Here is a 27,918-nt window from a genome sequence, read left to right as displayed (position 1 = left end):
ATGAACATAGACTAGGCACTCCTGAAGTAGTAATCAAGAAGTCCAAGTGAAGAACCCTACTTAGAAATTAAAGAATATCGGCTAACAGTAATGAACGCTTTCAAAAGAACATAAGTCATAATTAATGAACTTTTTGAAGTCATCCGATGCTGATGTACGATATCTATAACAAGTTGTCATTTCGAGTAGATCTTCACAATATTTTAGTGCGAAAAATAATTGATCTAATTGTTGGGGTTTCTTTTTTAGAGTCCGGAACCTAAATGACCCAATAAAAAATGAATTGAACCAAAATATCTCACGAAAAAAAAATGTTACCAAAGTACCTTTAACGCATGTTTTTTATGCGTTATGTAAAAATGTGTTAACGTTGCCCGTTTACATCCGTTACCCGAGCTTATAAAAAAATTAAAAAAAAAAAAATTACAAAACGCAGCCCTATAGAATTTAATATTCTAAATATTAGTTAAAGTTTTAAATGTTACTACAGTCTTATCCAACATTGAAATACATTTTCAAGAAAAAATTTAATTTTCAAAGGGCATAAAAGGCGATCAACATTTTGAGGATATTTTTGTCGCTCAATATTTAGCGTTTCAACATTCATGTTAATTAATTTTAGAAATTTTTATAAAATAAAAGAAAGTAAGACACTTAAATTGGTGTTGAGGGGATATTATTTTTCTTAAGCATAAGCTAAATCTTATATATAAGTATATATTTTTAAAATAATTATAATTATTTTCTATAAAAAAGAATACACTTAAATTGATACCGAAGAGATATTGCTGTTCCTAAGCATAAGCTAGGTATTCTATTTTTGTTTTCTTAGAAATGATTATAATTATTTATAAATACTATATTTTCGGTTGCCTTAAAATATAATTAATTATTTTCTAAAAAGAAAAGTAAGATACTTAAATTGATGCGAAGGGGATATTATCTTTCGTAAGCATGATCTAAGTCTTATATTTTTGGCTGTCTTAGAAAATGATTGTGATTATTTAAAAAAAAAAAATGTAAGACACTTAAATTGATACGAAGATGATATTATTTTCTTAAGCATAAGCTAAAACTTACATGTTTGGTTATCTTAAAAAATAATTATAATTATTTTTTATAAGAAAAGTAAGACACTTAAATTGACACCGAGAGATATTATTTTTTCGAAGCATTTGTTAAGACGGATATTGTTTTTCTAAAGCTTATGCTAAGTTTTATATTTTTCTTGTCTTAGAAAATGATTATAATTATTTTCTGAATATTATTTTTGGTTGCCTCAAAAAATAATTATAATTATTTTCTAAAAAAGAAAGTAAAACACTTAATTTGATACGAAGGGGATATTATTTTTCGTAAGCATAAGCTATGTCTTATATTTTTGGTTGTCTTAGAAAATGATTAGTGTCTCACTTTCTTACGAAAATATAACAACAAAAATATAATACTTAGCTGATGCTTTGAAAAAATAATATCTCTCGGTGTCAATTTAAGTGTCTTACTTTTCTTATAAAAAATAATTATAATTATTTTTTAAGATAACCAAACATGTGAGTTTTAGCTTATGCTTAAGAAAATAATATCATCTTCGTATCAATTTAAGTGTCTTACATTTTTTTTTTAAAATAATCATAATCATTTTCTAAGATAGCCAAAAATATAAGACTTAGATCATGCTTACGAAAGATAATATCCCCTTCGTTTCAATTTAAGTGTCTTACTTTTCTTTTTAGAAAATAATTATAATTATATTTTAAGGCAACCGAAAATATAGTATTTATAAATAACTATAATCTTTTCTAAGAAAACAAAAATAGAATACCTAGCTTATGCTTAGGAACAACAATATCTCTTCGGTATCGATTTAAGTGTATTACTTTCTTTTTATAGAAAATAATTATAATTATTTTAAAAATATATACTTATATATAAGATTTAGCTTATGCTTAAGAAAAATAATATCCCCTCAACACCAATTTAAGTGTCTTACTTTCTTTTATTTTATAAAAATTTCTAAAATTAATTAACATGAATGTTGAAACACTAAATATTGAACGGCAAAAATATCCTCAAAATGTTGATCGCCTTTTATGCCCTTTGAAAATTAAATTTTTTCTTGAAAATGTATTTCAATGTTGGATAAAACTGTAGTAACATTTAAAACTTTAACTAATATTTAGAATATTAAATTTAACAAAATTCTATAGGATATTAGAAGTAAAACTAAAAAAGTGAAAGTTAGAGTAGAAGTAGAAGTTGGTTAAGTATAATAACACAATCTATTAGTAAAGCAGCATAGCGCAGCAAAATGTTGAGTTATGTAATTTTTTGTTCTTTTTTTATTTTTTTTAAAAGCTCGGGTAACGGATGTAAACGGGCAACGTTAGCACATTTTTACATAACGCATAAAAAACATGCGCTAAAGGTACTTTGCTTTTTCTTTTTTTTTTTTTGTGGGGTATTTTGATTCAATTCGTTTTTTATTGGGTCATTTAAGTTCCGGACTCTCTTTTTTGTACCTATATAGTACGGTAGTAATACTAGATACAAATAACAGTGAGGGGCAAGGTGTCTTCATTTAATAGTAAAACTAAAGATCCTTGTGTAGTTGTGCTAGCTAAGTTTCTCCCAATTTATTTTGGCTGTTAATTAACCTATAATAATAATAATAATAATAATAATAATAATAATAATAACAATAATAATGAAAAGCATTGGTAGGTGCTGATAGTTACGTTTACTTAAATAAATGGAGTAAACACTATGTAGTTGATTTTTCGATGAAACGAGTTATCTCAAGAATTAAGCTAAAGCTAACTGATAAAACACGTTGTATATGTTTTATCGTTAGTCATTAAACTTTTTTTTAATCTTCTCCTGCCTTCGTCCTTCTTCATCTACATTACAAAAAAAAAATTGACAAATATTTTAGGCATTAATCGCTCTTGCACTTTGATAGTAGGCTTTCCTCCAATGTACCAAAACCAAAAATCACACGTAGTGCAAGTAAATACATTTGTGAGCTAATGAATAAGTTCTTTTGATTTAATTTCGTAAGAGCGAGAGTTTTGAGTTCGGTATTTCTCCCTGAATAAAAAGATGCATATATCGACCATAATGGGTTGCGGGAAGATGGTTAATTAAGATTTTTTCACCTTTAATTAGAAATTTCAAGTTCGAGCTTTGACAATGAAAAATATTTTGGTAAAAGCCTATTCAGTGCAAATCTCTAGAAGAATCTTAGTAGCTCAGTTGGTTGGCTACGTGAACTTTCACCTTGTTGGTGAGGGTTCGATTTCTCACCTTGTAATCCCCTCCCCATTTCTCTATTCCAAAAAAAAAAAAAAAAAAAAAAAAAAAAGTGCAAATCTCTAGAAAGAGTTAATAAGTTTGAAATACTGGATGCTTAAAACCCCAAAGAACATGCATATAAGGGTAAGATCAGTACCATGCATATAAGGGTAAGATCAGTACCAAGTGTTTTGGTGATTGAAAACACATGAACATGGAGGAATCCAAAGACTTGAGTGAATTGTCTCTTTGTCCTCTTCACATTGTATTTTGGCTACAAAAATTGTGGCCTGTGGTAAGCAACGTTTCAATTAATTTCTCAAGGAGAAGGGGGAGCATGTCCACCAAGGTATTCTATATAAATCATGTGGTGTCTCTCTAGCTGTTTTTTGAATGGGTAACACACTAACGTGATTCATTTATCTTAATTTATTATCTGTTTTACACTTATAATACTTTTTTTTTCAGGGATCAAATATCAATATCAGTATTATGAATTTCTACAATGTGATTTAGTTGTCTTAATTGAGGTACGAAAGGGTGAAAATCCAAATAGTATTAGAAACCTTAATTAACATCTCTCCTAGAATGAATCGAAAGTTATATACATGCATATCTTACCGTAGATATTTTGAGGGGATGAAGTAGAAGGGAATAAGCTAATATGCATCTAAGTTAATTGTATACACTGGTAATGTAATGTTTTTACATTATCAGTAAAATTTAACTTATTATAGCGGCTAATTTATCATATTTTGCATGTTGTCAATCAATTTAATTATAAAGTGTTACAACTTACATGTATGAAGTAACTTGTGGAATCGGATACAACACTAGTCTATAAAGCTCACCTTATGGCACACTTTTGATCGGTAAATACTTACCGTACTGGTGTTTATATCACAATCAATTTAACTATAGTTAAGTGATTCTTAAAGTCCAAAAATTTATTACTCCCTCCGTTCATTTTTACTTGTCATGTATTGAATTGGTACGCATATTAAGGAGCCAAAAAAAGAATGACAATTTTACTATATTACCCCTAATTATTGCTCAATAACCTAATGATTGAAATCAATAAGACATCTTTTTTAAAAGTTGTGCATTAAATTCACCAAGTTAAATTTAACTTTCCAACTCAATAATTAATAATAAGGGTAAAATAGGTATAAAATGGTAAATTATCTCTTGATTTTCGAAACTAGACAAGTAGAAATGAACAACTATTTTTAGTATACATGACAAGTAAAAATGAACGGAGATAGTAATTAACTATGATTAAGTGATACGATACGGATAAACTTTGAATGGAACGGAGATAGGGGGGCTTCATTCTTAAAAATCTGAGTGGAAGTAGTGATCATCAAAGGATAAAATGCAATCCGTGATATGATAGAGGTAGTAAAAGTTAAGGAGACAAGAAATTGACCTAAGTAAGTGGTTTCTTGAACTAAAGTTAGCAATCATATACAAAAGAGGACGATTCTTCTTTTATTTGATTATCATTTTTGAACAAACGCTGATACAATATGAGAGACACGCAATGCACGATGCATGTTCAGACAAACTTGCAAACGCTAGCAATTGCTGCTTAATTAATTTGTGAATATTTATGATATTTTGTTCTCTACCATGAAAACAATGATTTTTCGTTTGTTACTTATTGGAGATTTATTGTATTGTCACTTTCATCTATCATTCAGCATTTGTTTGTCATATAACTCATCCCATTCTTTGGGGACTGGGGTGGTCAGTTTCCCATAAACAGGGGGATCTTGACCCTCATGTGCAGTCTTTGCACAACTGTGCTTCAGTGTCTCTTTAACCGTGAGCCATATTAATTCGAATTTCCGTTACAAGCGTCCATTACCAACAAAAATCCGTTCCTAGGGTTCGAGCTCGAAATTTTTAATTAAAGGCCGGAAATACTACATTCACCCGAACCATCTCTTCACATTTGTTGATGCTCAGTTGAGTGTTAATCGATCTAAGCGTAACTTTCGATTATACGTACCCTCTGTCAAAATGTAGGCTTGAAGAAGGGATGATCACACAATCTAAATTGCAACTTCGATCCAGTCTCTTCCTTGTCTCCTTAATTATTGCGACTCGAGGGGTTAGTCAAAGTGTGAAACAACTTGATAAATTGATTTACTTATAAGTCTGGTGTTAGACTTATAAGCACATGACTTCAAGAGGAGAAATGCAAAAAAGTAAAAATAATTAGACAAGGCTAAAAGAAAAAGAGACATGAGAACTTGGAGACATGAAGCAAACTCCACACATCATAGAAGTTCGTATACACATCATATGTTGCAGGGATCTGCTTCATTCTTCACCTTCTTTTCCAGCCACATTTCTTCCCTTTTTTTTTTTTCCTGTTTTAAAAAAGAGGGGAGGGGGCGGGCAATCATCGTGGAATATTTTTCTGTATTCTGTTCACCAGAAGTTTTCAACAAAAATAAGAAACATATCATATCATGACATGAAAGATGAAGCGCCCCGCGAGAACAGGTTAAGCATCAATATTCATAGGCCGGAGGACGTTCTCGTTTACACTTCATTCATCTTTGTTAGATAGTTCATGTCTTTTCTTCTGTCCTACTTCTACTAGTAAAGTTAGAAGAGCTTCACAAACTTGAGATGCATCAGCCTCCGTTGGGTTATCATTTAATTCAGAATATACCATCCAAGCATGATCCAGTTTCCGTTTTGGCCTAACCACCACTGAGCCAGGGACTTCTGCATCACGACAAGTGACAAGCCCATCACTCTTCTCACCATACCTGATCTGAAGAAGCTGGGCACATGCAGCCATCGCAGCACCAAGAGGCATCACCACGGGAAACTTAGCAGCAGGTTGGGCAGCAGAAAATGTGGGAAGTTCAGCATGTGCCACACGGGATAACGTGGCCAAAACCGCTGGAGAAATGCTGGCCTCCGTTCGGAAGGAAACAACAGGAAGCTCCCTTGGCAAATGGTATTTGCTCAAGAATTTCTTCCTCCTCTCATAAGTCAAATCTTCCAAAGCTTGCATGTCCCCCTTCAAAACAACAGTGGATATTAGAATACCTAACACAAAAGGCAACACTTTGCAAGAAACAATTCCTCATATATCTGACACATGGAGCGTGGCATGTTTGGAATTTTTCCTTTACCGCTTTGCTTTGTGAGAACCATAAAAGCAAAAATGCTAAGAACATCCAAGTCAAGAGATAGGTATGTTTCAGGACACCAATGTATGTCTTGATGCAAAAGAATCTGGACATTCAACCCATAAACGGCAACGAGTAGAGTAGCTTAAGCTATTATAAACCCATTTATAAATTCTTATACACCCGATTAGGATAGTTGATATAACACTCTCCCACATGTGTAATCTGATTGAATTTATATTTTTTGATAAGGTAAAATTTTATTACATTTTTTTTTTTTTTTTTTTTTTTTTGGATTTGAAAATTTTACGCCTCTTTTCTAGGAGGTATGAGTCGCGAGGCTAATGAAGACGCTTGGAGTCCCCAGAGACGACTGAACAGTAGACGTGCAGCAGATATGCAGAGTAATCTCAACAGGATAAGAAATGAGCCGAGAGTAAGTTACCGACTTGATGGGCTGAATTGAGAAAGAAAAACCCAGAGAAATATAACAAACAGAGAGAAGACAGTCCTAAAACAAGTTCACCAAGTTTGACTGTACCAACATGGAAATGAATCTAAGCTATCCAACCCAAAACATGAAAGTAGTTGGTAGAGTAGCACAGAATCATTGTAAATCCTCTCCCTCCCTCACCCCCCCCCCCCCCCCCCCCCGGCGTCTCTCCCCCCTCCCCCTCTCTCTCTCCCTCTCTCTCTCTCATACACAACATACAACACATAATTACTTCTGCTGTCATGTCAAGTTTTAAAACCACCACAACCCCTTTTTCGCTTTTTCCCATCACTTGTTGTACACACTTTTCACTGAAAGCCTAACATCCCTGAATCGTATAAACACAAAATTTAGCTCCTCGCTGCTACTATGCTGCAGAAGGTAACTGTATATGCATACGCAAGGAACCATACAAGACTTTTTTATCACATTCCACACACACGATAAAAAGCCTTCAAATGGGATCTCCCTTTACTTACCTGGCCTAAAGGAACCACTAAGATCTCCTCTTCCGGAGTAACTATAACTAATCCCCGCCTAATAACAGCAAGAGTAAAGGCAGACCGCGAGGTTATCTTGGATGAATATTTGATATTCCGTAAGTGCCTTAGTGCTTTTTCAAATTTCGTAGTTTGACGACCTAACTTCAGTAGAGATCTACAACGAAATCATTACACACCCACAAATACCTCCGCAAAAAGGGGAAACATTCTGAATCCCAACTTTGAACTTTCATTGAACATCCAGCCGTACTTCCATCATAGTCTTCCGGGCTGCCGTTCCAACTATTTTCTTCAGTTTTCAACAGTCTCTTATCTTTAATTTCTTCTGTTTCCCAAAAAACAAAGTCCAAGCAATCTTTGAAAGAAAACAAATGCTTATCGTGGGAATCTTATTACTCTTCTTTGAACATGTTGACACACAGCGTGAAACAGAAAATTACCCTAGAACTATTGATGGTTTTAGGTATGACAGAGAAATTTCATCTGATTGTACGATACTGGAACAGAAAACAAGACTATCCTACACCAGAACAACAGATGCAGATCAATAACAGACAAGCACCAACTAGAGGATATACCTTGATTACTTTACAGATGAGGGTCTCCATAAGCTTGCGAATGTTTACATAATCACCAAGCTGACCTTCTCGTAAAATGTCTGAAGCAATTGGACTTCCACCATATGGACTCTGTGCTAAAACCAGCCCCCCAACCTTATCTTTCAGATCAGTCCAATACATGGAAAGAGCAGCTGCTGCATCCACTCCTCCTTTACTGTGTCCAAGAAGCAAGACACGTTTCCTAGAGCCCCAATAAATTTCTTCAATGTAATCTTTAATTTCTCTTGCATTCTTCTCCACAGAGGCCTGCTTATTTTATGTTTGGTGGTATTAGAGAAAGCAGTAAACTGCACACATGGTTTACAAATAAGAGGGATACCTATACCTCGCTATGAATTTTGGCTATATGACAAGTGAGTCCCATTTTTGAAAAGCTTGTTTTTGTATTGACAAAGTAAAGTGGTCCATGATTGCTAAAGAGACCTGCATAGAGAAGAGAAGACCAGCAAATATCAGAACATATGCTACTAAAGATGACTAGCTTGCTCATAACTTCAAGACACCTTGAACGATAAGATCAATTTTCCAATATCCCCTAATAACTAATAATTAAAAGATCCTGAATAAAGCATGACCCTAAATAGGGTCAAAGACAAGTGCAGGCAAATCAGGGGAAAACAATTCACATAATAGTACTGATACAAGAGACTGTTGGCACAGTACAACTGATACGCTTTCCATATATGAGGCAGATCTAGTTTCAAACTTTAACCATTTTGGTTGTTTACTATCACTATTGATCGGAAGAAAGGGCTTTTACCTGGAACTAACAAGTAAACCATTGAGTTTGGTAATCCATGTAGTCCATGCCTGAAATAAAAAGATCAGAACAGGTCTAACTGTGTCTGAGTTGGCAGTTGCATTAAATTTGCACATCAAGTCGTGTTTTTACCTAATATCATCAATGATTTCCACAAATCTATCAGTTTGATCTTCAACCGGAGGCATATGTGAAGCACGTTGTAGCCATCCAATATCATCAGCTGACCCACGAACTGTCCTTCTCACCCTCTCTATAAGGCTAAAAATAAAATGCAAAAATCATGAAAAAGTACTTCAATACGCACACGATTATACCTACAGGTAGTACCACCAATATCAACTGTTCTATAAAATCAGTAAAACAAAAAATAGAAAAATTCTTGACTGCAAGAAACGAACATGACAGCTTCCAAGGTTCTCTAAGTTGAGTTTTATGGAAAACCAGCAGCTTCTATGTAGTTTCAGTTATACATACATGAGTATGTATAACAATCATATGATCTGGCAATTTAACATACCAAATATGAATCCATTCAGATAATCATACCCTTGGAAAATGGAAATGCCATTTGAGCTGGTATTCGTTGATAGAACCTGCGTACTGGAACCCTCAGATAGGTCCTCTGAGTTCGTGGCTGCATTACCACTTTGGGAAGATTTTCTAGATAAGGTCCTGCTTAATCCTTCATGGAGAAGTGGAGCATCAACAGATGATTCACTTCCACTTGAAGAAGCAGCATTGAAGGCCGGGGATCCTCTAGTTTCTGCAGAACCAAATGTAATCATCTCCTGGCCACCTAAGCCTCTGGAGGCAGGTTCTGTTACAGTTGGAAGCAGGAAAAAACATCATACAAGCACTAAATTGATAACCTCTAACAGCTCATCAAATTCTAGGAGAACCAGAAAGGAAAATATTTGCTCACACCACAGGTCAGAGTTAATATCATGTCATTAATATATATGACCATGTTGCATCTTATGTGGAAGGGGAAAACAAAAAAGGAAAGAAAAGTTTAAAATCTCAATTCCTAATTTCTAAAGCCTCAACCTAAAAATTTAGTGGTACTAAGACACACTGTTCCAATTCAAAACGGATATGAACCAAGTATGCAAGCAAAAGAATAGGACACTCATTTCTCGCTCACTTAAAAGATAAACAACACCTTTCAATCATGTCACACCACAAATCAAGGCATCTCTTAAGTAGTTATAATCAACAGTTTCACATGTCCCATTAGCTTTTTCCATATAATTCGCATGGGAAGTCTAACCTGGAAGATATTCCTTGGATACAATTGGCAACAAATTCAGAAAGGGAACTTTTTCTTAATATTCTAAAACAACAAAATAGAAGACTTTTAAAAGTAAATATTCTAAAACACATGGAGTATGCAAAATATTGATGGATCAAAAATGACCCAACAACCTATCTCAACCAATCATCACTAAATGATTTCGGGAAATAAACTTAATTAGGGCAAAGAAAAGGAATGCATGAAAAAGTTCATGAAGCTCACCAGAAGAATCCATGAAACAACGAGTAAATAAAGATGTCGTCTCGGAAAGATAGGAAGCAGCATCATTGAGAGCCGGCACAGAGGTAAGTAGCTGGGGCATAACCCTATTGTTTCTTAAAGAACTGTCATTAGCCTGCCATAAAAAGGGGACCGCATGAAGTTCAAATAATAAAAGACACGAAAAAACTTTTAGAAGGTAAGGGACCAAATGCTTCAGAACAGTAGGTAGAGGATTATCAATAGACATGTGCACTTAGAAAAGAAGATAAAATACAAGTTATATCTGATAGAAGTAAACTTTAGCCCTTAGTTCTTGGACAAATTGTTGATATCCGATCATAGTACAAGTTCGCATAAATGACAGTGACCTTGCCATGTATTTGAGATATTAATTCATGGAGCAACATGACTGGAAGAAAAATCAGAAATGTCAAACGCAGGTAGGGCCGTAGGGATGATAATGGGCCAAACTTTTGCAGTTATGCTTATCTAGGCTGCCTACGTATAGGGGTTGGTGTGAGTAGAAATGTGTATTTGGCAATAAAGAGGATGTGTGGGCACTGTTGGAATTCTTAACCACTCAGTCCTCCACCACAGTTTTTCCGTTCTGTTGCAAATCTTGTTTGACCTAATTTCACATCAATACAGGGGGTTGGGTATACAGGATTGGCCTTAGGTTACATTGCCTGCATGGCTTAAGTATTAGTTGAAGCTTGTAACGTCACCTGCCTAATATCAGAAACTATTTTTTTCACGGCACGCAACCCCTAAGAAGTTAGCCAGTGGTTCTGCATAAATTACTGGAGGCTAACCCCAAACATGGTGAAAAATGGAGTGTGTGAATGAAACAACCAGATGTCCGTATGTTTATCAACCATTTACAAGGGACACAATATATTTCCTCTTTTCTTTGAGAAGTAACTACACAATATAATTCCTTAATATATTTGATTCCTTCACCCTTCAGTTCAGATATTTAGAACACTTGCTATGCACTTAAATTTCAAGTACTTCAGTTGTTTTAATTTTCTGAACAAACTTAGGAGTGTTATTACGCTTCCTCTCGCTCCCCGTTACCATCTCCGATCAAATATGAAGTACAACTATGCAATGTATGAAAGCATTAGCATTCCTTACCACCAATAATCTTTTAATGCTTTCCTGAAAGGAGCAAGTTAATACAAGATTGCTTACAAATTATTGAGCAGAAACCACAGAAATGTCTTATCACAAGGCGCAAAGGTTTTTCCACGTAGCAGCTATAAATACAGGTTCAAGAATTAAAAATTTAATCAGACAATATACTTCTCATCCTTACTTTCTCCCACCTCATAAGTTTCCATCACTTGAAGTCTAAAATCCGCCCCTAACTATCTTCACTGTTCTCCATATACTCTGTTTATTAGCGGCACTGAATATTATTTTAAAAATTTGTGAAAGAATGGAGGTCAAGACTGAGCTTCTATCTGATGGCCACTAAACTCAGAGACGTGTTCCGAGTGTCAGATGTCTTGGTTGATCTGTGGCTGTCTGATCTGGACTCTTGGGTAGAAGTTTGTTTTCCCACTTAATTGACTTTATATAGCTACCCTTCGAGGAAGAAGTAAAAACTGATAAGGTGGACAAGCCACTAATTATGATTCAATAATTTGATAATGACCAACCAGAAACCCTGTCCATGCATTGTCGGAAAAAAAAAAAAAAAAAAACTCAGACTTAAAGAAGACTCACATAACATTGTAACTCCATCCATGACACGGTCCTTGCGGGTGACAATCCCAAACAACCCTGGTACTAGAAATCTAGAGGACGTTCAAGTGGATGTGCTAGTAACCAAAAAATATCAGGTTAGTTAACCTGCAGCCAATCATCTGACATCGGAGCATAAAAGGCATATTCGTCGTTATGGCGCTTTGGAACACTGCCGATCGCCACCTCTTGCAAGCAACCATCGGTCACAAATGGGAATAATCATCCGCTATCATAGGCGCTTCTAATTTCTTTGGAGATTCTCAATGCAGCATGCGCTGAAATCCGCCTAGCTACTTACTACTCTACTTAACAACAAATCAAAAATGAAATGGAATTCAAATTGGTCGAGAAAAAGAACCGCGCTAGTCGGAATAGGAACAAAGAGATACCCACATTAATAGCAGGTCTGATTCCAGAATTGAATAGGTAGGCGGAACAGAAGATTTGTCCATCGGTAATGCAAATACTTAAAGAGTTCAACAACTAATACATTCTTCAACAAATTGAGAGAGCAGCGAAGGAATGCCACGAGAAATATGTTAATTGAAGCTGAAAGAAGCCAAACCAACACATTCAAATTCACTGCCACGATACGAAACCTAAGTTAAAAGGTCATCTGAATTACAGTGACTTGAATACTCTTAAAGAAAAAAATCACATGGATGTACTACATATATCAAAAAAAGATTACATGGATGTACTAGGAAACCTACAAACAGCTACTCCCTCCTTTCCAATTTATGTGAAGGTGTTTGGCTGGGCACAAAGTATAAGAATAAAAGGAAGACTTTAGAAACTTGTAGCCTAAAACAAGCCATAACTATTTGTGTGGCTATAAATCAACTCATTGAGGGTAAAATCGAAGTTTAAAATTAAATTATTACTAAATATAGAAAGGTGTCATTCTCTTTTAGACCGACTAAGAAAGGAATAATGTCACATAAATTGAGACGGACGGAGTAATAATCTCCGGTCGAAACACTATCTTACTAGAAAGGTGTGATCAAAAGGAGCGACATTTTGAAATAGACTTATCAGATGGAACAAGCTTGAATCGCTAGACAAAAAATGTGATGGGCGTTGTTTTTGGGATTGCAAGAAAATGTGCTGGAGGAGGAATTATAAGGGATGCTATATGGAAAATTATTAAAGCACATTCAACCCCTTTAACGCAGAGAGCAAAGTGATGAAGTGTGATCTAGAGCTCTGCAACTCGAAATGGTGTAAAATTTGACTCTACATTCCATTACTCAAGTAAAGATTGATATAATGAATATCCACACCAGGAGGGCATTGTATGATACTGAATATATCAAAAAACTTCTACCCCTGCCAGGGGCAAATTACAAAAACATTCCATATACGCAAACATCACAGCAAATGCATATGCGAAGTACCATTAACTGATCCAAGAACCACTGAACCATAAAGACTTTCCTTTTTTGCACTTAAGTTTCAAACAAACTAGATGAAATGCAATATCACCATACTCAGGTTTAGACTACACATACTGTTCTACTCAAAATGTACCTTTTTGAAGGATTTAAACATTAATACTTGTATTTAGCATAAAACTGTCCCAACAAATCCTACCATTAAAATAATGGGTGAAAGCATCTTACCACAAAGGGCTCTCTCGACTCCTGTGTTGTGTTGTTACGTCTGTCCATATTATAAAACTCACTGCTAATAATAAGAAAAACAAATTAAATTGATGCCACAACCAAAATTTAAGTAACAAATATGGAAACCCATTAATTAAAAGGAGGCGGACAATTCCAACATAAAACTTCCGAAAATTCTATCTTTAATGAACAAAATCTTAAACTTTGTTAGTAAAGTTAAAATTTTAAAAAAACTCAAATTCAGAGTATATCAACAGAAGTAGTACCTTTAATTAGCAGAAGAGATTGAAATGAGATTTGGCAATTTTACGATTCTGAAAAAACAAATAGTATTTTAATTGCTTTTAACCACAAAATAAAAATTCAAAATAGGAGGCTGATAGAGAAAGGGTAAATAAATTGCTTAATTGCAAAGCAATGCCAAAGTTAACCGAACACTCCATTAAACAGAGAGATGAAAAACAACTCATTAAACGTCGTCGTATATGGTCATTTCTTTCAAATTATGAACAAAACGACGGTTGACGGAATGAAGATCATGCACCGCCCTATTTTTGGGCTGGGCCTATGCCTGTGGTAGTTGGACTAATCTTCAAATCAAACATACATCTTCATCCACTTATTTGACTTTCTTTTCTTTTAAAAAAAAAAAAAAATCCCTTGTAAATATTAATTTTTCATTTTTTCTTATTGAATACCACTTCCAAAAGAATAAAAAGAGAGATGTTAATTATTATAAATAAAAATTTATATGTTAATTTAATCAATTTTAATTTGTATCAGGATGTTTTGATTTACATTTAAATCATCATTCATAAACTAGTTAACATAACATATATATTACATATTTACTCCTGTTCATGATAAGTGGTGTTTCACAAAATCAAGAAAGCATTGAATTTTTTTCTTCTAATTTTACCCTTATTTAAATAATTAAAATTTTACATAACCAAGAAATCATTACAGATCTACTTTTTCAAAGCATTTGATTAAGGCTAAGTTAGTAAGAACATTTCTTACTTTCTAGGATTGCGTAGTTTTCTTAAGAAATGTGTTCAAGCTAAAAACATCACTTATTATGAAATGGATGGAGTATAGGATAATAAATTAATAACCTTAAGAAAAGCTAAGTAACATGTTGGAGCCAATAAAAGCCAATAAAATTATACTGAACAAGTAAACAAGCATGTAAACATTGTTAAACACCAAAATGGACAAATTTAACAAACTTTCTCCATTAGTTTTCTTTCATTTGTCACGTGACATTCTTCCATAGTTCCAACAACTTAAAAATTGCATGAGTTATGAACTCATGTCTTTCTTATTTCAGCTTCATATAGAAATAAAAATAAAAATAAAAAGTGAAACATCTTTGTTCTGTCTAAAGACAATACAAAGAAAATGAACAACCTAATATCTTAAAAGTTAAACAAACTTATTAAGTCATAACATGATATTATAGTCTTAGAGACTCCTAAGGAGGATGCCTTCAAAGGTAATTCCAGGACCAAATGCTAAAGCAAGTCCCCATTCTTCACCACCATGTTTCTTATTCTTCAACTCTTCCCTCATATACTCCATCACATAGAATATAGTATTGCTACTCACATTCCCAAAATCCATCAATGCCCTTCTGCTACAATCCAATTTATCACTTTGTAACTTCAGTGTGTTCTCCAATCTGTTAAGTATAGCCGGTCCGCCCGGATGTACAGCCCAAAACAAGTCATTGTACTTAGTTTCCCCTTTTTGATCACCTTTTTTTGCTATCAATTTCTTGCAGAATTCCTCAATGTTGTCCTGAATTTTCTCAGGAAGGTCCCTCCCTAACTTGAAGTTTATCCCTTCTTCAGTAAGTCGCCCATCGATCACGTTCTTTGTCCCTGGCAAGAATTGCTGAGTTGCAAAATTCAGCTCCATGAAAGGGGATTCTTTTCCCACAATTGGCTCAGTTCCAATTATAGCAGCAGCAGCTCCGTCCCCGAAAAGTGCAGCACCAACAAGATCATATGGCCTAGCATTATTTGGTGGCCTAAACCCAAGAATAGTAGTTTCAGAAGTTGTCAACAAAACTCTGCTTCCTGGATTGTTTTCAGCTATATCTTTGGCAACTCTAAGCCCTGTGACACCACCATAACATCCCAAAAAATATAGCATTACGCGTCCAATGTCACACCTCAATCCGAGCTCTGTAGCAAGGTGAAGATCACCTCCTGGTAAGCGTATTTCGCTTGAAGAAACGTAAACAATATGAGTGATTTCATCAGTTGATCTTCCCCATTCCTTGATGCAAGCTTGGCTTGCTTGTTTTGCCATTTCAACAACTGCTGGATTCGCAATTTCTAGCCTTTGCCTGATTGTTGGTGTGCCTTCAGTTGCTAGTTCTGGATACTTCTCCAAAATTTCCTTTGACATCACTGTGTATCTTGTCTTCACAGTAGTAGTTTTGCCTACATAAAAATAATCAAAACAGGAACAACATGGAAAACTGACTAAAAAATACTACTCCTAAGGAAGAGTTCAACTCATATATACTCTAACATTGTACTGTCAGGTCACCAGAAGATAATTACAGGTAACCGTCAGATTAGTAATCTGGAAAATAGGACAGTTTTCTGCTACAACACGTTAAAATACCCTAACATTGTAAAAATTCTTTATGATGTCAGTGCATATAAGTTAAATTTACCAAAGAAAATGGATAATATAAGCATGAAAAATTAATATAAAGCAATTCTTGCTTACAAAGGCGCTCTAATTTCTCCTTAATTGCCAAATCTTGACAGTTGGTATCGCGAATGTAGCCTTCAACCAAGCAATCCTGAGGGACAAGTTGTGGAGGGAAAGCTTTGCCCATTGCAAGAATAGTGGCTTTTCCCGGAGTAGGAAGGCGCCGTGATGGTTGAAAAGAGTGGTTAGATGCACCATTAACATTCTTGTTGTTCTGTGACATATTGGCTAAATTTGCAATTACGCTGAGAGTATGTGACTTGAGATTGCTGCTGTTATGATGAGATCTTTGGTATGAGACTGTTTCAAACATGATGGATGAAGAAGTATAAATGGAGAGCTAAATTCATTGTTGGAGAAAAGTTGGTATAATTGTGTGGAGAAAACTTATGGCATGACAAAATTTAAAACTAGTACATGCTTAAGGGATGCAGATCATTTTAATATTTAATGATTGAGTTCTTGTGGCTGGTTTAATTTGTGTGAAGATATAAATAAAATGAAAGTAATCTTTACCTTTCTTTCACCTGCTTTTTTCTTTTTCTAACTCTTTCATGTTGTTCCAGATTTTCCACTTAGTCATATTGTTCAAATGTTAATTGTATACACATATTTTTTGTTGCCTTCTTATTTTTCATTTCTTATGTTGTTCTTCTCCTGGTACATATAAGATTGCACGGCATACACATGTATATCATTAAAGATATTCATCAATTATTTCTTTTTAGAAGTCACTAATAAAGTAGACAGCAGACTCAATTCATTAGGAACAGGAAGGGTGATGTCTCTCTTCTTTTTTTTTTAAAAAAGGTAAGTAAAATAGGAGAGAATCCTGCATTTATTTTAACTACCTGAAGCTAGTGTACTTAACCGCCTCAGAAGTCGGAAGAAAATTCTTGGAGACCACGTTAACCCTTGTTAAAAGGGGTATGGGGATAAACAGGGCATCATATAAGCCATAAAGAGGTGGAATCCATTCGTTCATATGCACACCGACTGAATCATCCACAGCGATATACTTCATACTGTAGTTAGCAATATTTGAAAAATTGCTCGAAATCGTAACTAAAAAAACTGTTATTAAATAAAAGGGAAAATTTCAGAGACCTCCCTCACGTTTAACTTCGTTTCAATGACCTCCCCTCATGTTTGCAATATTACGACTACCTCCCTTATTTTAACTTTTTATGTAACAACTCTTTTATTCTATTTATTATTAATGAAAAATAACATATGTGGACTGATTTGTACTCCCTAAGATCATGTTTTATCAATTCTCCTTTAAAAAATTATTTCCTAGGATTGTTATCATGGGCTGTTCACCCGTACGTTCCCAACATTTGAGCTTTTTGTTTCTTCATGTTTTAACTTTTTAGAGAAAGTATTTTGCCAACTACTCTGTGATTGATTAAGAAAATATAGAAAAATTCTGAAAATAAATTTTATATATTAAAAATAGGAATAAGGCATCGTTACCCCCCCCCCCCAACTGCGTGCCAAATTTGCAGACACACCTTTCCTTTCAAGGGGGTCTTATTACCCCCCTAAACTATATTTTCCCGTAATTATTTGCACCTTTTGTGCTGACCTGGACTAGTGCGTGATATCAAATATGTGAAGCGCGTAGGAGGTAAAAAACATAATTTTTCACGAATGGGAAACTGCCACGTATCATTCCCAAAGCTTATTATGTGAAGACCCATCGTGTAAAGCACTACATTTCATTAATAAATGCTCAACCGATTATACACCCAATTTAAGAATCAAATTATTTTTTTGATCCTAAATTCTCATCTTTTTGGACGAGGTAAGTAAATTATTGTGTAAATTCGTTATCCTTTCTCCATCTCATGTTGAATTTCTAGTTTAGGGTTTTAATTTTCTTCCCCAATTTCTGTGTATGAAATTTTTAGGGTTAGAAATGGCGAACAACTTGTTGAATAAGCTGTGTATGGACGAAGAAGATCCTATGCTCAATTCCGTAGTGCGATGCAAACATGGCATTTTGCTGAAAATGCAGACTTCTTGGTCTGATCGCAATCCCGGAAGGAGATTTTGGTCTTGTCCTCACTATGAGGTTTGTGCTCATATTCTAATTTGGTTGATTAATTTTAGTGTTAAGTGTTAATTTCAAGTGACTGTATTCTTCAAATTTCAGCCAATGAAGTGCAATTTTTTCAGATGGAGAGACACGGAGAGAGTTGATCAAAGATCAAGGTTTATTATTCCAAGATTGGTGAACAAAATCAAAGAGTTAGAAGAAAATTACGAGCATGTTCGGGTGCATTTGCATGAGCTTGAAAGTCTTAAGATGAAATATGATAATGTCGACATGAATTCACTTGAACCTAAGGAGAAAATTCAGTTGGATGAGGTTGAAAGTCTTACCCTTCAATATGATAATCTCAACATTAGTGAGTTGATTGAGCTTCAAGAGTCAAATGAAGGAGGTGAGTTGATTGAGCTTCAAGATTCAAATGAAGGAGGTGAGTTGATTGAGCTTCAAGATTCAAAAGAGGAGGAGGATGGATTGAATGAGTTTGAAGATACAAAAGAGGAGAAGGATGATTTGAATGAGCTTGAAGATTCAAAAGAGAATAATTTGAAAGAAGGATATGACAGAAAAAAGAAAAGCAAAGGTGTTGGTTTAATAGAAACTTACTTTGGTGTTTGATGGTTTGTTTATTTGTTGTGTATCTTAGTAGTTTATTCGAAATGGGCAACTTGAAGAAAAATCAAATGAAGTTGCCATAGTAGCTAGTGGTCTGTTAATAGTACCTTATTTTGTTTGTTGTAATGGTACTTGAATGATCTCGGATAGGCTAAGTTAGATGTGTTTTGTTGGATGGTACATTTTGGTATTATAATGAAGCATTGTTCTGGTATTTTAATGGTGGTCTTGTACCTACACTTGTTTTAGTTTATCCTACTTCTCATATTGGTGTTGTTTCACTAAATTTTGACAACTTTCTTTTGGTATTGTTTGAGTAAATGTTGGGCAAAATAAGATCACATAATGCAGCAAATTGCATTGCATTTCAAAGAAACAAAACCATTCTCAAATGCCATGACAACCTAACAGTTTTTTTCATTTTTAAAGTGCACCAGAATTTGTCACTCAAATGTGCCAGAATTCAGCAAACAAAACCATTCTCAAATGCCATGACAACCTAACAGTTTTTTTCATTTTTAAAGTGCACCAGAATTTGTCACTCAAATGTGCCAGAATTCAGCATCAAAACCATTCTCAAATGCCATAACAACCTAACAGTTTTTTGAGTGACAAAATGCACCAGAATTTGTCACTCAAATGCACCAGAATTCAGCTTCAAAAGCATTCTCATATGCCATAAAAAAATAACAATTTTTTGAATGACAAAATGCACCAGATTTTGTCACTGAAATGAACCATATATAAACAAAACAATTCTTAAACATTGGGTGTAAATAGCGTAATTGATGCATTCATTTCCAACATAACAAAAAACAAATGGTACATCTGAATACCAACATGAACAAAGCAGTAACTTCAAAGTCTTAAGTCTTAATGTAGCTTCAAACAAACAAATTACAACACTTCCAGCTGGCACTTAACATTAGATCTTCCATGGGTCTCTTGGCAGTGAAGGATTGGTGCTTTGCCTTGCTTTAGCCCTTACTTGATCTCTAATCTCTTGAAGCCTTCTTGTTGTGAGTGCTTTAGCTCCCTTCCACTTCAGTGTACTTGTTGGTTTGAAACCAATATCACCATTACATTCGATCTTACTATTTTTTTTGGTCCAAGAGATACTATTCTTTGACTTGGCGAGTCCGTGCTATTTAAAAAAAAAAAAAACATAAGTTATTGTTATTAAGAGAACAAGACAATATAGTAATGTATGAATACTTACATTAAAAGTTGTGAAGCCATTCTCACTTGAAACACACCTACTCCCATCACTCTTGGCCTTTTATATGGTGTTGTTCTTGCCACACCTTTTCCTTTTCCTCTAGTTGCGTAGCTTGAACTAGGTGCGTAGTTGAACTAGGTGCGTTGTACTTCGGGAAGCGATTAAACCAACTTTCAAGTGGATGATTAACATCCCCTCCCACATTTCTTCCCACACTTTTTCTTTTTCCTCTAGTTGCGTTAGCTTGAACTCTTGGCAGTTGAACTAGGTGCGGCGGTTAACCAGTGCTTGTTGTTGAACTGTGTGTAGTAGTACTTCCTAGAGAAGTTGAACCAACTTTCAAGTAGGTGATTAACTTTTTCTCCTCCCACATTTCTCCCCACACCCCTTCCACTTCCTCTACCACCTCTGAAGAAGTTTCATGTGCCACATTTGGTGTTGTGTTAGTTGCAGATGGAACTTCAGCAGCAATTGTACTTTTCCTAGTACCTCTGGTTCTTTTTGTACTTTCAGCAGCTCTTGAAGAAGTTTCACGTGCCACATTTGGTGTTGTGTTAGTTGCAGATGGAACTTTAGCAGCAATTGTACTTTTCCTAGTACCTCTGGTTCTTTTTGTACTTTCAGCAGCTCTTGATGAAGTTTCATGTGCCACATTTGGAACTTCAAGAAGAATTGCATTTTTCTTAGGTCGCTCTCTCCCTCTCCCTTTACCGCAAAGCTCAACTTCAACAGCGTTGTTGTTTTCTAACATACAAACACACATATATTAGAAGACACAACCAATATTAGAAGACACAAAATAAAATAGTACATTACCTTTGGTCTGCCCATCCTTGTTGTTGAACTTGATGGAATTGATGAACCAGGATGATCATGTGCATCAGTTGAACTTGATGGAACTGATGAACCAACATTTTTCAAAGGACATCCTCTTCTGTTGTGACCCTTAACATGGCAGAGCACATGTCATAGTCATACCGCCTTTAGGTAATTTTCCACACTTCTTTGTTTCATTTTTCTCTTTCCTTCTATTCTTTTTGGACCTGCCTGGCATTGGTTTCACCACTGGTGGTGCAACGGTAGGATGTCTATTATCAGGCCAAAAAGGCATATTATTTACAGGCTGAATGAAGTGAGAATATGTCATCAAATATCTCTCTTTTTTGTAGCGACTATCAACATATTCGGTTGGGTCATATTGTTTAAAAACCATGGCGAGATATGGCATGTGCACGTGGTATCCCCCTAAGCATCCATGATCTACAACTACATACCCTCTTTCTTAGACAAACAGAGTGTTGTTTGTCTCCATCCAACACTTCATATCCCGATTCTCTATTAAATTCCTCCATTGCCTTGTCAATATTATCCTCCAATATCTTCATTCCCATTGGAGAAATGTCCCCTATCCAAGTATTTGCAAATTGACTTAACCTAGCAATTCTCGTCATAACCTTTACTCTTATCTCCGGAGAAATCCTGAGGGCCAGTGACACACAGTTTAAAACTCAGTGACTAATGGGCCCACCCCTCTACTATTAACATGGGTTGTATAAACATTCATCTCCAGCTCATCTTTTACAAGTGCCCCTCCAACTTCCTTATGATTCTCACATTAAAAATGTCGATCCTCGCTAAAAAAGAATGAACTCTGAATTCACATACTATAGCAAATTTCTTGACATAAGCAAACATCAAATTCACTAATTCATGTAGCTGAAATTGAGGCCTATTTGATGGAAACAAACTTCACAAATCTTCATAGAATCAAAGCGGAATAAAATACCAGCAAAACCTCATGCATATTTAACTATATTTGAATTTTTTTTCAAATAAAAACCTTGCAAAGTACTTAATTGATAATTATTTATGAAAACAACAACACAGATGCTCCTCACAAGCACATAAGTAATTACATATCATAACACAAAGATCTCTAATTTCCATCATATCAGACAATAGGTGTTGAAATTTACTACTGATTCCGTATTAATAGAGAAATCCCTAATTTCCACCATATAATACGATTAAAATATTGTACACATTGATTACGAGAGAGAGAGAGAGATACTCCAACAATTGCATCAAGAACTAGGGAACGCATTTAAGGAAACTTATCAGTCATTTTCAGCAGAGAAAGGGACAATGAAATCGTAGGAGGAGATGGCGAAGAGCTTGCGAGAAAAAAGTCGAGGTGTTCATCGGATTGGTTGAAAGGTTTTGGTTTTCTAGGGCAAAATTCTTGAAAAGAGTACTAATTGTTTGGAGGGATATGTGCAACAAAACAATGGAGGGAAAATGAAAAATAGTATTAGAGGCATATCCTGTAGGGACAATTCTTTCAATTGCCACTATAAAACTGTTTATTCTCGGCAGTAGTTTAATTGCCGCTCATAGTTAACCTTATGTAATAGATTACCGACAATTAATGTATTGCCGTTAAATAATTGCCACTAAAGACCAATTTTGTAGTAGTGTCCTCAAGCATGCTAATGATAGTTTTGTGCCTAGCTGCCAAAATCCAGGCATTAAAACTCTCACACATATTATTATCAACTGAATCACACTTCACATCAGTGTTAAAAAACACCTTGCACCAATACTCTTTATCATAGTAGAGTGGATCATCAACTATTCCATTGCCAAGTTTTCCTAATAACTTCATATTTGCATTAAATTCTGCCTCATAAGTGCTTTTAGCACACTTCCAAAATACTTGCTTCCTTTGAAGCCCTCTCCATTCCTTTGACCAGTTAGCAAGAATGTGCCTAGCACACCTTCTTTCTTCACAGGCTGGCAACAGTTCCCTAGTTGCTGATTCAAGTCCCTACAACAGTTGGCATCAAAGAGTGAAAAAACAGAAACAATAAAGAATAAAGAAACAGTAAGTATGAAAATAACTAGAAGGTATGATAAGAACATACCTTTTGCATGTCTGAAATAATAGTGTAGCCTATGCCATCTCCTAATCCCAAGTCCTCCTTCAGCAAAGTCAAGAACCAAGTCCAAGTATTTTTGTTCTCATATTCCACTATCGCCCAAGCAAGTGGAAGCATTTGGTTATTCCATCCCCTAGCCACAAGACATAGTAATTGCCCCTACTAATTCCTTTAAGGAAACAACCATCTAATCCTATGCATTTCCTAACAGCCATGAATGCCTTCTTGAGTGCATCAAAACAGATGTAAAAAGCTTCAAAAACTGGCTGACCAAGATCATTAGCATCACCAAGTTTAACAACACAACTACTTCCAGGGTTTGTCCTCAACAACTCGTCCTTATAATCAAGAATTCTCCCAAACTCAAGAACATGATCTCCCATTATCTCCTTCAGCACCTTAGCTCTTGCTCTCCTAGCTGTGGTCTTACCAACATGGACTTTAAACTTCTTCCTAACTATCTCTTGCAACTTAAACACTCTAATGTTTGGTTGTTCAATTATTCTCTTTTTTAAGGGAGCCAAGAATTTAGCATTGCACAAGTAATTTCTGGAGGATTTTTCACACTTATGAACTGGAATGTAAGTCCTAATAATAAAATTATTACTTACTTTGTCAAGGCTAGCAAACAAAAGCCACTTGCAACCTTTCTTGCAACACCTCACCCTTACTCTATTAGGCTCATTAACATACTTCTCAATCTGAACTCTCCTCCGGATTGCATACCTAGTGATCGCATCTCTAAACTCCTTCACACTCACAAAAGTCATTCCCAATTGCCACACAATTTTTTACAAGTTGGATCAAATCTCACACCCTTTGTACCAGATTTTTTTTTCTTTTAGATTTTGACAGCTTTACCCTCCTCTCGTTGCCCCTCCTCAAACCAATATTCATCATCGTAGTTTCATAGTCGCCAGATCGAACTTGGGTAATATGGTTCATCACCCCTAGTACCGCTCTTCTAAATTATTTTTACCTATCAGCCTCATCAAATCCCAAATCGGTCCAACTTACTTCACCACATGGTACTTCTTCGTTGTCTTTTGGAATTCTTTCCCTTCTATTCCTCCTGTCGCTTTTTCTTCTCTCATTCTTAAGCTCTATGTACCTCCTCATGTACATCACTAAAATAATCATCCTCTCCGGTCAAGTCACCATTTTCGAACGGACTTCATCGGTTGATTCATCGATGCCTTTACCGAAAGTTCTTTGTTTCGAATACGATGGAGCGACGGCTAGATCTATTGGATCTTGAGTGTTTGAAGTACTACTTCTAATGGACGAGTAGTATTTGGGCAAAGTATCTAGGGCATTTTTTGAGGGCGGTATTTAGGGTTGAAGGCGGGGCATTTAAAGATACCTCACCAACTTCAATGTTTTGACTAGCACTTCCTTTAATGGTCCCTACCCCTTTATAAAGAGAAGAATCGAGATTCCCCTCATCCATGTGCACATATACTTCCAAAATCTGCCCACTTTGCAAAGTCCTACCAATTCTTGAAAGAACCCTATCATTGTCAATATTTCCTAAAATGCCACTGTTAGGTGGCCTAATACTAAAGTTGCAACATGAGCTGTACCCTAGATCTGTAATATAACCCTTCAGCTCAAAATAAGAAAGTGTATCAACATCAACATTAGTAAATTCACTCATTACCCCACCCACATATCTTGCTTCATCCTCATCATCTTCATACACTAAGTCCCCACCATAATACAGTCTTACAGTGGTAAATGTAAACCCACTCATACCTAAATGCAAACAAACACAAATAACAAAAAAAAATCATCATAATTCTCAACAAACTAAGTAATCGACAAAAATGAGAAAAACTCACTAAAGCAAAAAAGCAGTGTAGACATGCAAATCAAGTGGAAATTCTAACATTTTAGCAGCAATTCAAGAAAAATACTACTTTATTCAATTCATCAAAATCGCAAACATAAAAACCCCTAAAACCCTAGACTAACACAAACCCAATTAAATGTAGTAAAGTACTAACCTTTAGTCGAAATGTAAGCTTAACCTTCCAACTGACCGTGAATCAACAAGTTGTACCACCAAAGAGATCAAAAAACAAAAAAAACCCTAGACGATACTTTTTTGAACTGAAAGGAGGTAGAACGTTTGATTGAAGAACTTAATAGTCTACACTACATACTTCTTTTCACTCTATTAATGATGAACTGCAGGAGAATTAAGAGGAATTAAGGATTTGGGGAAATTTTGTTGAAGAATCGAAGAGGTTGGCTGATTTTTGGGTTCTGCTCTTTTGGTCAAACGAGCAATGTATTAAAATTAAAAGGAAAAGTGAATTGTCTTGGGGCCCACAGTGCGTGTGTAACACAGATTGTAATATAACTGGGACACTAGTCCAGGTCAGCACAAAAGGTGCAAATAATTACGGGAAAATATAGTTTAGGGGTAATAGGACCCCTTGAAAGGAAAGGTGTGTCCTAGCAAATTTGGTATAAGTTGTGGTGGGGGGGGGGGGGGTAACAGTGCCTTATCCCTTAAAAATATATATGTCTTATTGCAAGCAAAATCCAACAACACGTGCTAGATAAATTTTTGATAAAAAGACGTCTTTAAAATGATGAGGCAGTATAGAGACCTTTACCTCTTAAACGCAATTCGTCAAATTCAGTCCATCAGAATACTGCTTAATTCCTAGAAGCAAAAATACGAGGAGCACTTGACATACTTACTTACAAAAAAAGATTACAAGTAAATTACCTTTATTTATTGAAGAAACACTCAGTATTTTTTTTTTTACGGAAAATATAATGAGAACAATTGGGAGGGTTGAAGAGGAATAGGAAAAGAGAACCATTGAAGAACACTTTGGCATTTTTTGTTTTCAGTTTATTCGAAAATGAGATATTAATAAAATAATAATTAATCCAAAGAGCATGATCATAGCGAGGGAAAATCAGTCCATGAATGTTATTTTTTCATTAGTAATAAATAGAATAAAAGAATTGTTAAAAAAAAAAAAAAAAGGGAGATAGCCGTAATATTGCAAACGTGAGGGGAGGTCAGTTAAACGAAGCAAAACGTGAGGGGAGGTCTCGGGAATTTTCCCTAAATAAAATAAAACAGAGCAGATATAATTTATTTTAAACATATTGTATTTTGACAAGCTTTACTATGCATAGAGCTCGCTCTCCAGGTTTTTGATAAGAACAGTAGTGTCAAATGAATCTCAATGGGATTATATCTTGGTTTTGCTCCGTTCATATTTCTTGTGCCATAACTTTAGTTACTTGCTCCTTAATGTTGTCCAATGCTCTTTTTTAACTGGAAAGAGAATATTTTTGAATTAAAACTAAGTATATGTCGAAATTGATCTCAGAGTATCAACGTAACTCCTCAAATAGTCTTTGCGATAAACTAAGAGAGCATAACTAGAAGGGTATTCTTAATAGCATTATCCCCAAATAAATTATGTCAAATACAAATTTTCCTGCAAGACAATCTGCCACCGCATTGACCTTCCTGAATTCATACATCGATCATACTATCTTACATTTACGTTCCCTTATCTTACCTCAAATAGCAAATTTAATATATTAAGCTCACTAATTAATTCTCAAGAAGAGTTCAACTTTCGGAACTCTGATATATCAATTTCAAAAGAAATACTATATTAGTTAGCTCTGGTTTGGGTTTACCTATAGAATTACGGAAAAGGGCCAAATATACCCCTTTACTAGTGGAAAAGGGTCAAATATACCCCTCGTTATACTTTGGGTTCAAATATACCCCTGTCATTATACTGTTGGTTCAAATATACCCCTCCTCCGTTAAAGTTGTCCACCTTAGACATCCTATGTTACGTGGCACTGACGTAGATGCCAAGTGGCATTGCCACCTCATCACCCCTAACCCATTTTACTCCTCCCCTCTTCAACCACTAAAATTTCCACCCCCTCCACCACCATTGTCATCGTTACCTGCAAATTGTGGCAAGTGCAGTTGTAGAGCAAGGGTAACAAACAGATCTTGCAATCTGAAAACGAAGCAAGCCTAGAGAATTAGTTCCACAATAACACAGCTTGTAAAACAGGATGTTACTTAAAACCAAGCTGAGAGATTAAACCGTGTTTGTGTCTAACCCAATTATACTGATTTGCACGACCAATAAAAACACCAGAAGACAAGCTCAAAATGGAAAATCAAACTTTGTCCCAAGGTCTTCAATTGTGATTGAAAAACCCACCCATGACGGATAAGTAAATATCGAGAAGTCATGAAATACACATTCTCAATGTAAGAACATCACCATTCAAAAATTTATGCTACTTTCCTAAGCACACAGTAGACAGAGTAACGGTGGCAATGGTGGTGGAGGGGGTGGAAATTTTAGTGGTTGGAGAGACGAGGAGTAAAATGGGTTAGGGGTGATAAGGTGGCAATGTCACGTGGCATCCACGCCACGTAGGATAGGATGTTCAAGGTCGACAGCTTTAACGGAGGAGGGGTTTATTTGAATCAATAGTATAACTGCAAGGGTCTATTTGAACTCAAAGTATAACGAGGGGGTATATTTGGCTCTTTTCCAATAGTATATGGGTATATTTGGCCCTTTTCCGATAGAATTATTTACAATTTGAATACCATAAAATTTGATTGGA

General features: G+C 35.2%; 4 protein-coding genes across 6 annotated transcripts; 1 reads left to right on the top strand and 3 right to left on the bottom strand.

Moving 5' to 3' along the window:
* Positions 1-5,704: 5,704 nt before the first annotated feature.
* Positions 5,705-14,209, bottom strand: LOC132064112 (uncharacterized). 3 transcript variants are annotated; one of them, XM_059456995.1, is made up of 9 exons: positions 13,985-14,209; positions 13,716-13,776; positions 10,342-10,474; positions 9,372-9,642; positions 8,955-9,083; positions 8,823-8,872; positions 8,388-8,485; positions 8,021-8,308; positions 5,705-6,334 (listed from the first exon to the last, which is right to left on the bottom strand). In XM_059456995.1, exons 2-9 carry the CDS (start codon positions 13,761-13,763, stop codon positions 5,852-5,854), a joined length of 1,500 nt encoding a protein of 499 aa, XP_059312978.1. In that variant the 5' UTR covers positions 13,764-13,776; positions 13,985-14,209; the 3' UTR covers positions 5,705-5,851. The 3 variants fall into 3 exon arrangements, with proteins under 3 accessions (XP_059312978.1, XP_059312977.1, XP_059312979.1); XM_059456994.1 differs by having other exon boundaries at positions 13,716-13,779; positions 13,985-14,208; XM_059456996.1 differs by lacking the exons at positions 13,716-13,776; positions 13,985-14,209 and adding an exon at positions 13,624-13,670.
* A 720-nt stretch (positions 14,210-14,929) lies between these two features.
* Positions 14,930-16,880, bottom strand: LOC132062652 (type III polyketide synthase A). Its single transcript, XM_059455185.1, has 2 exons — positions 16,464-16,880; positions 14,930-16,168 (listed from the first exon to the last, which is right to left on the bottom strand). The coding sequence occupies exons 1-2, from the start codon at positions 16,759-16,761 to the stop codon at positions 15,183-15,185; spliced, it is 1,284 nt and encodes a 427-aa protein (XP_059311168.1). The 5' UTR covers positions 16,762-16,880; the 3' UTR covers positions 14,930-15,182.
* Positions 16,881-18,217: 1,337 nt separating this feature from the next.
* Positions 18,218-19,122, top strand: LOC132062074 (uncharacterized). The gene is made up of 2 exons (XM_059454720.1): positions 18,218-18,525; positions 18,607-19,122. Exons 1-2 carry the CDS (start codon positions 18,349-18,351, stop codon positions 19,120-19,122), a joined length of 693 nt encoding a protein of 230 aa, XP_059310703.1. The 5' UTR covers positions 18,218-18,348.
* A 3,641-nt stretch (positions 19,123-22,763) lies between these two features.
* On the bottom strand, positions 22,764-23,705 carry LOC132062073 (uncharacterized). Its single transcript, XM_059454719.1, has 2 exons — positions 23,263-23,705; positions 22,764-23,165 (listed from the first exon to the last, which is right to left on the bottom strand). Exons 1-2 carry the CDS (start codon positions 23,392-23,394, stop codon positions 22,764-22,766), a joined length of 534 nt encoding a protein of 177 aa, XP_059310702.1. The 5' UTR covers positions 23,395-23,705.
* Positions 23,706-27,918: the final 4,213 nt, after the last annotated feature.

This window comes from Lycium ferocissimum, chromosome 7, assembly GCF_029784015.1.
Source record: "Lycium ferocissimum isolate CSIRO_LF1 chromosome 7, AGI_CSIRO_Lferr_CH_V1, whole genome shotgun sequence".
NCBI classification, from domain to species: Eukaryota; Viridiplantae; Streptophyta; class Magnoliopsida; order Solanales; family Solanaceae; genus Lycium; species Lycium ferocissimum.
Note: the sequence above shows the minus strand (reverse complement) of the source record. Positions and strands in the feature narration are given on the sequence as shown.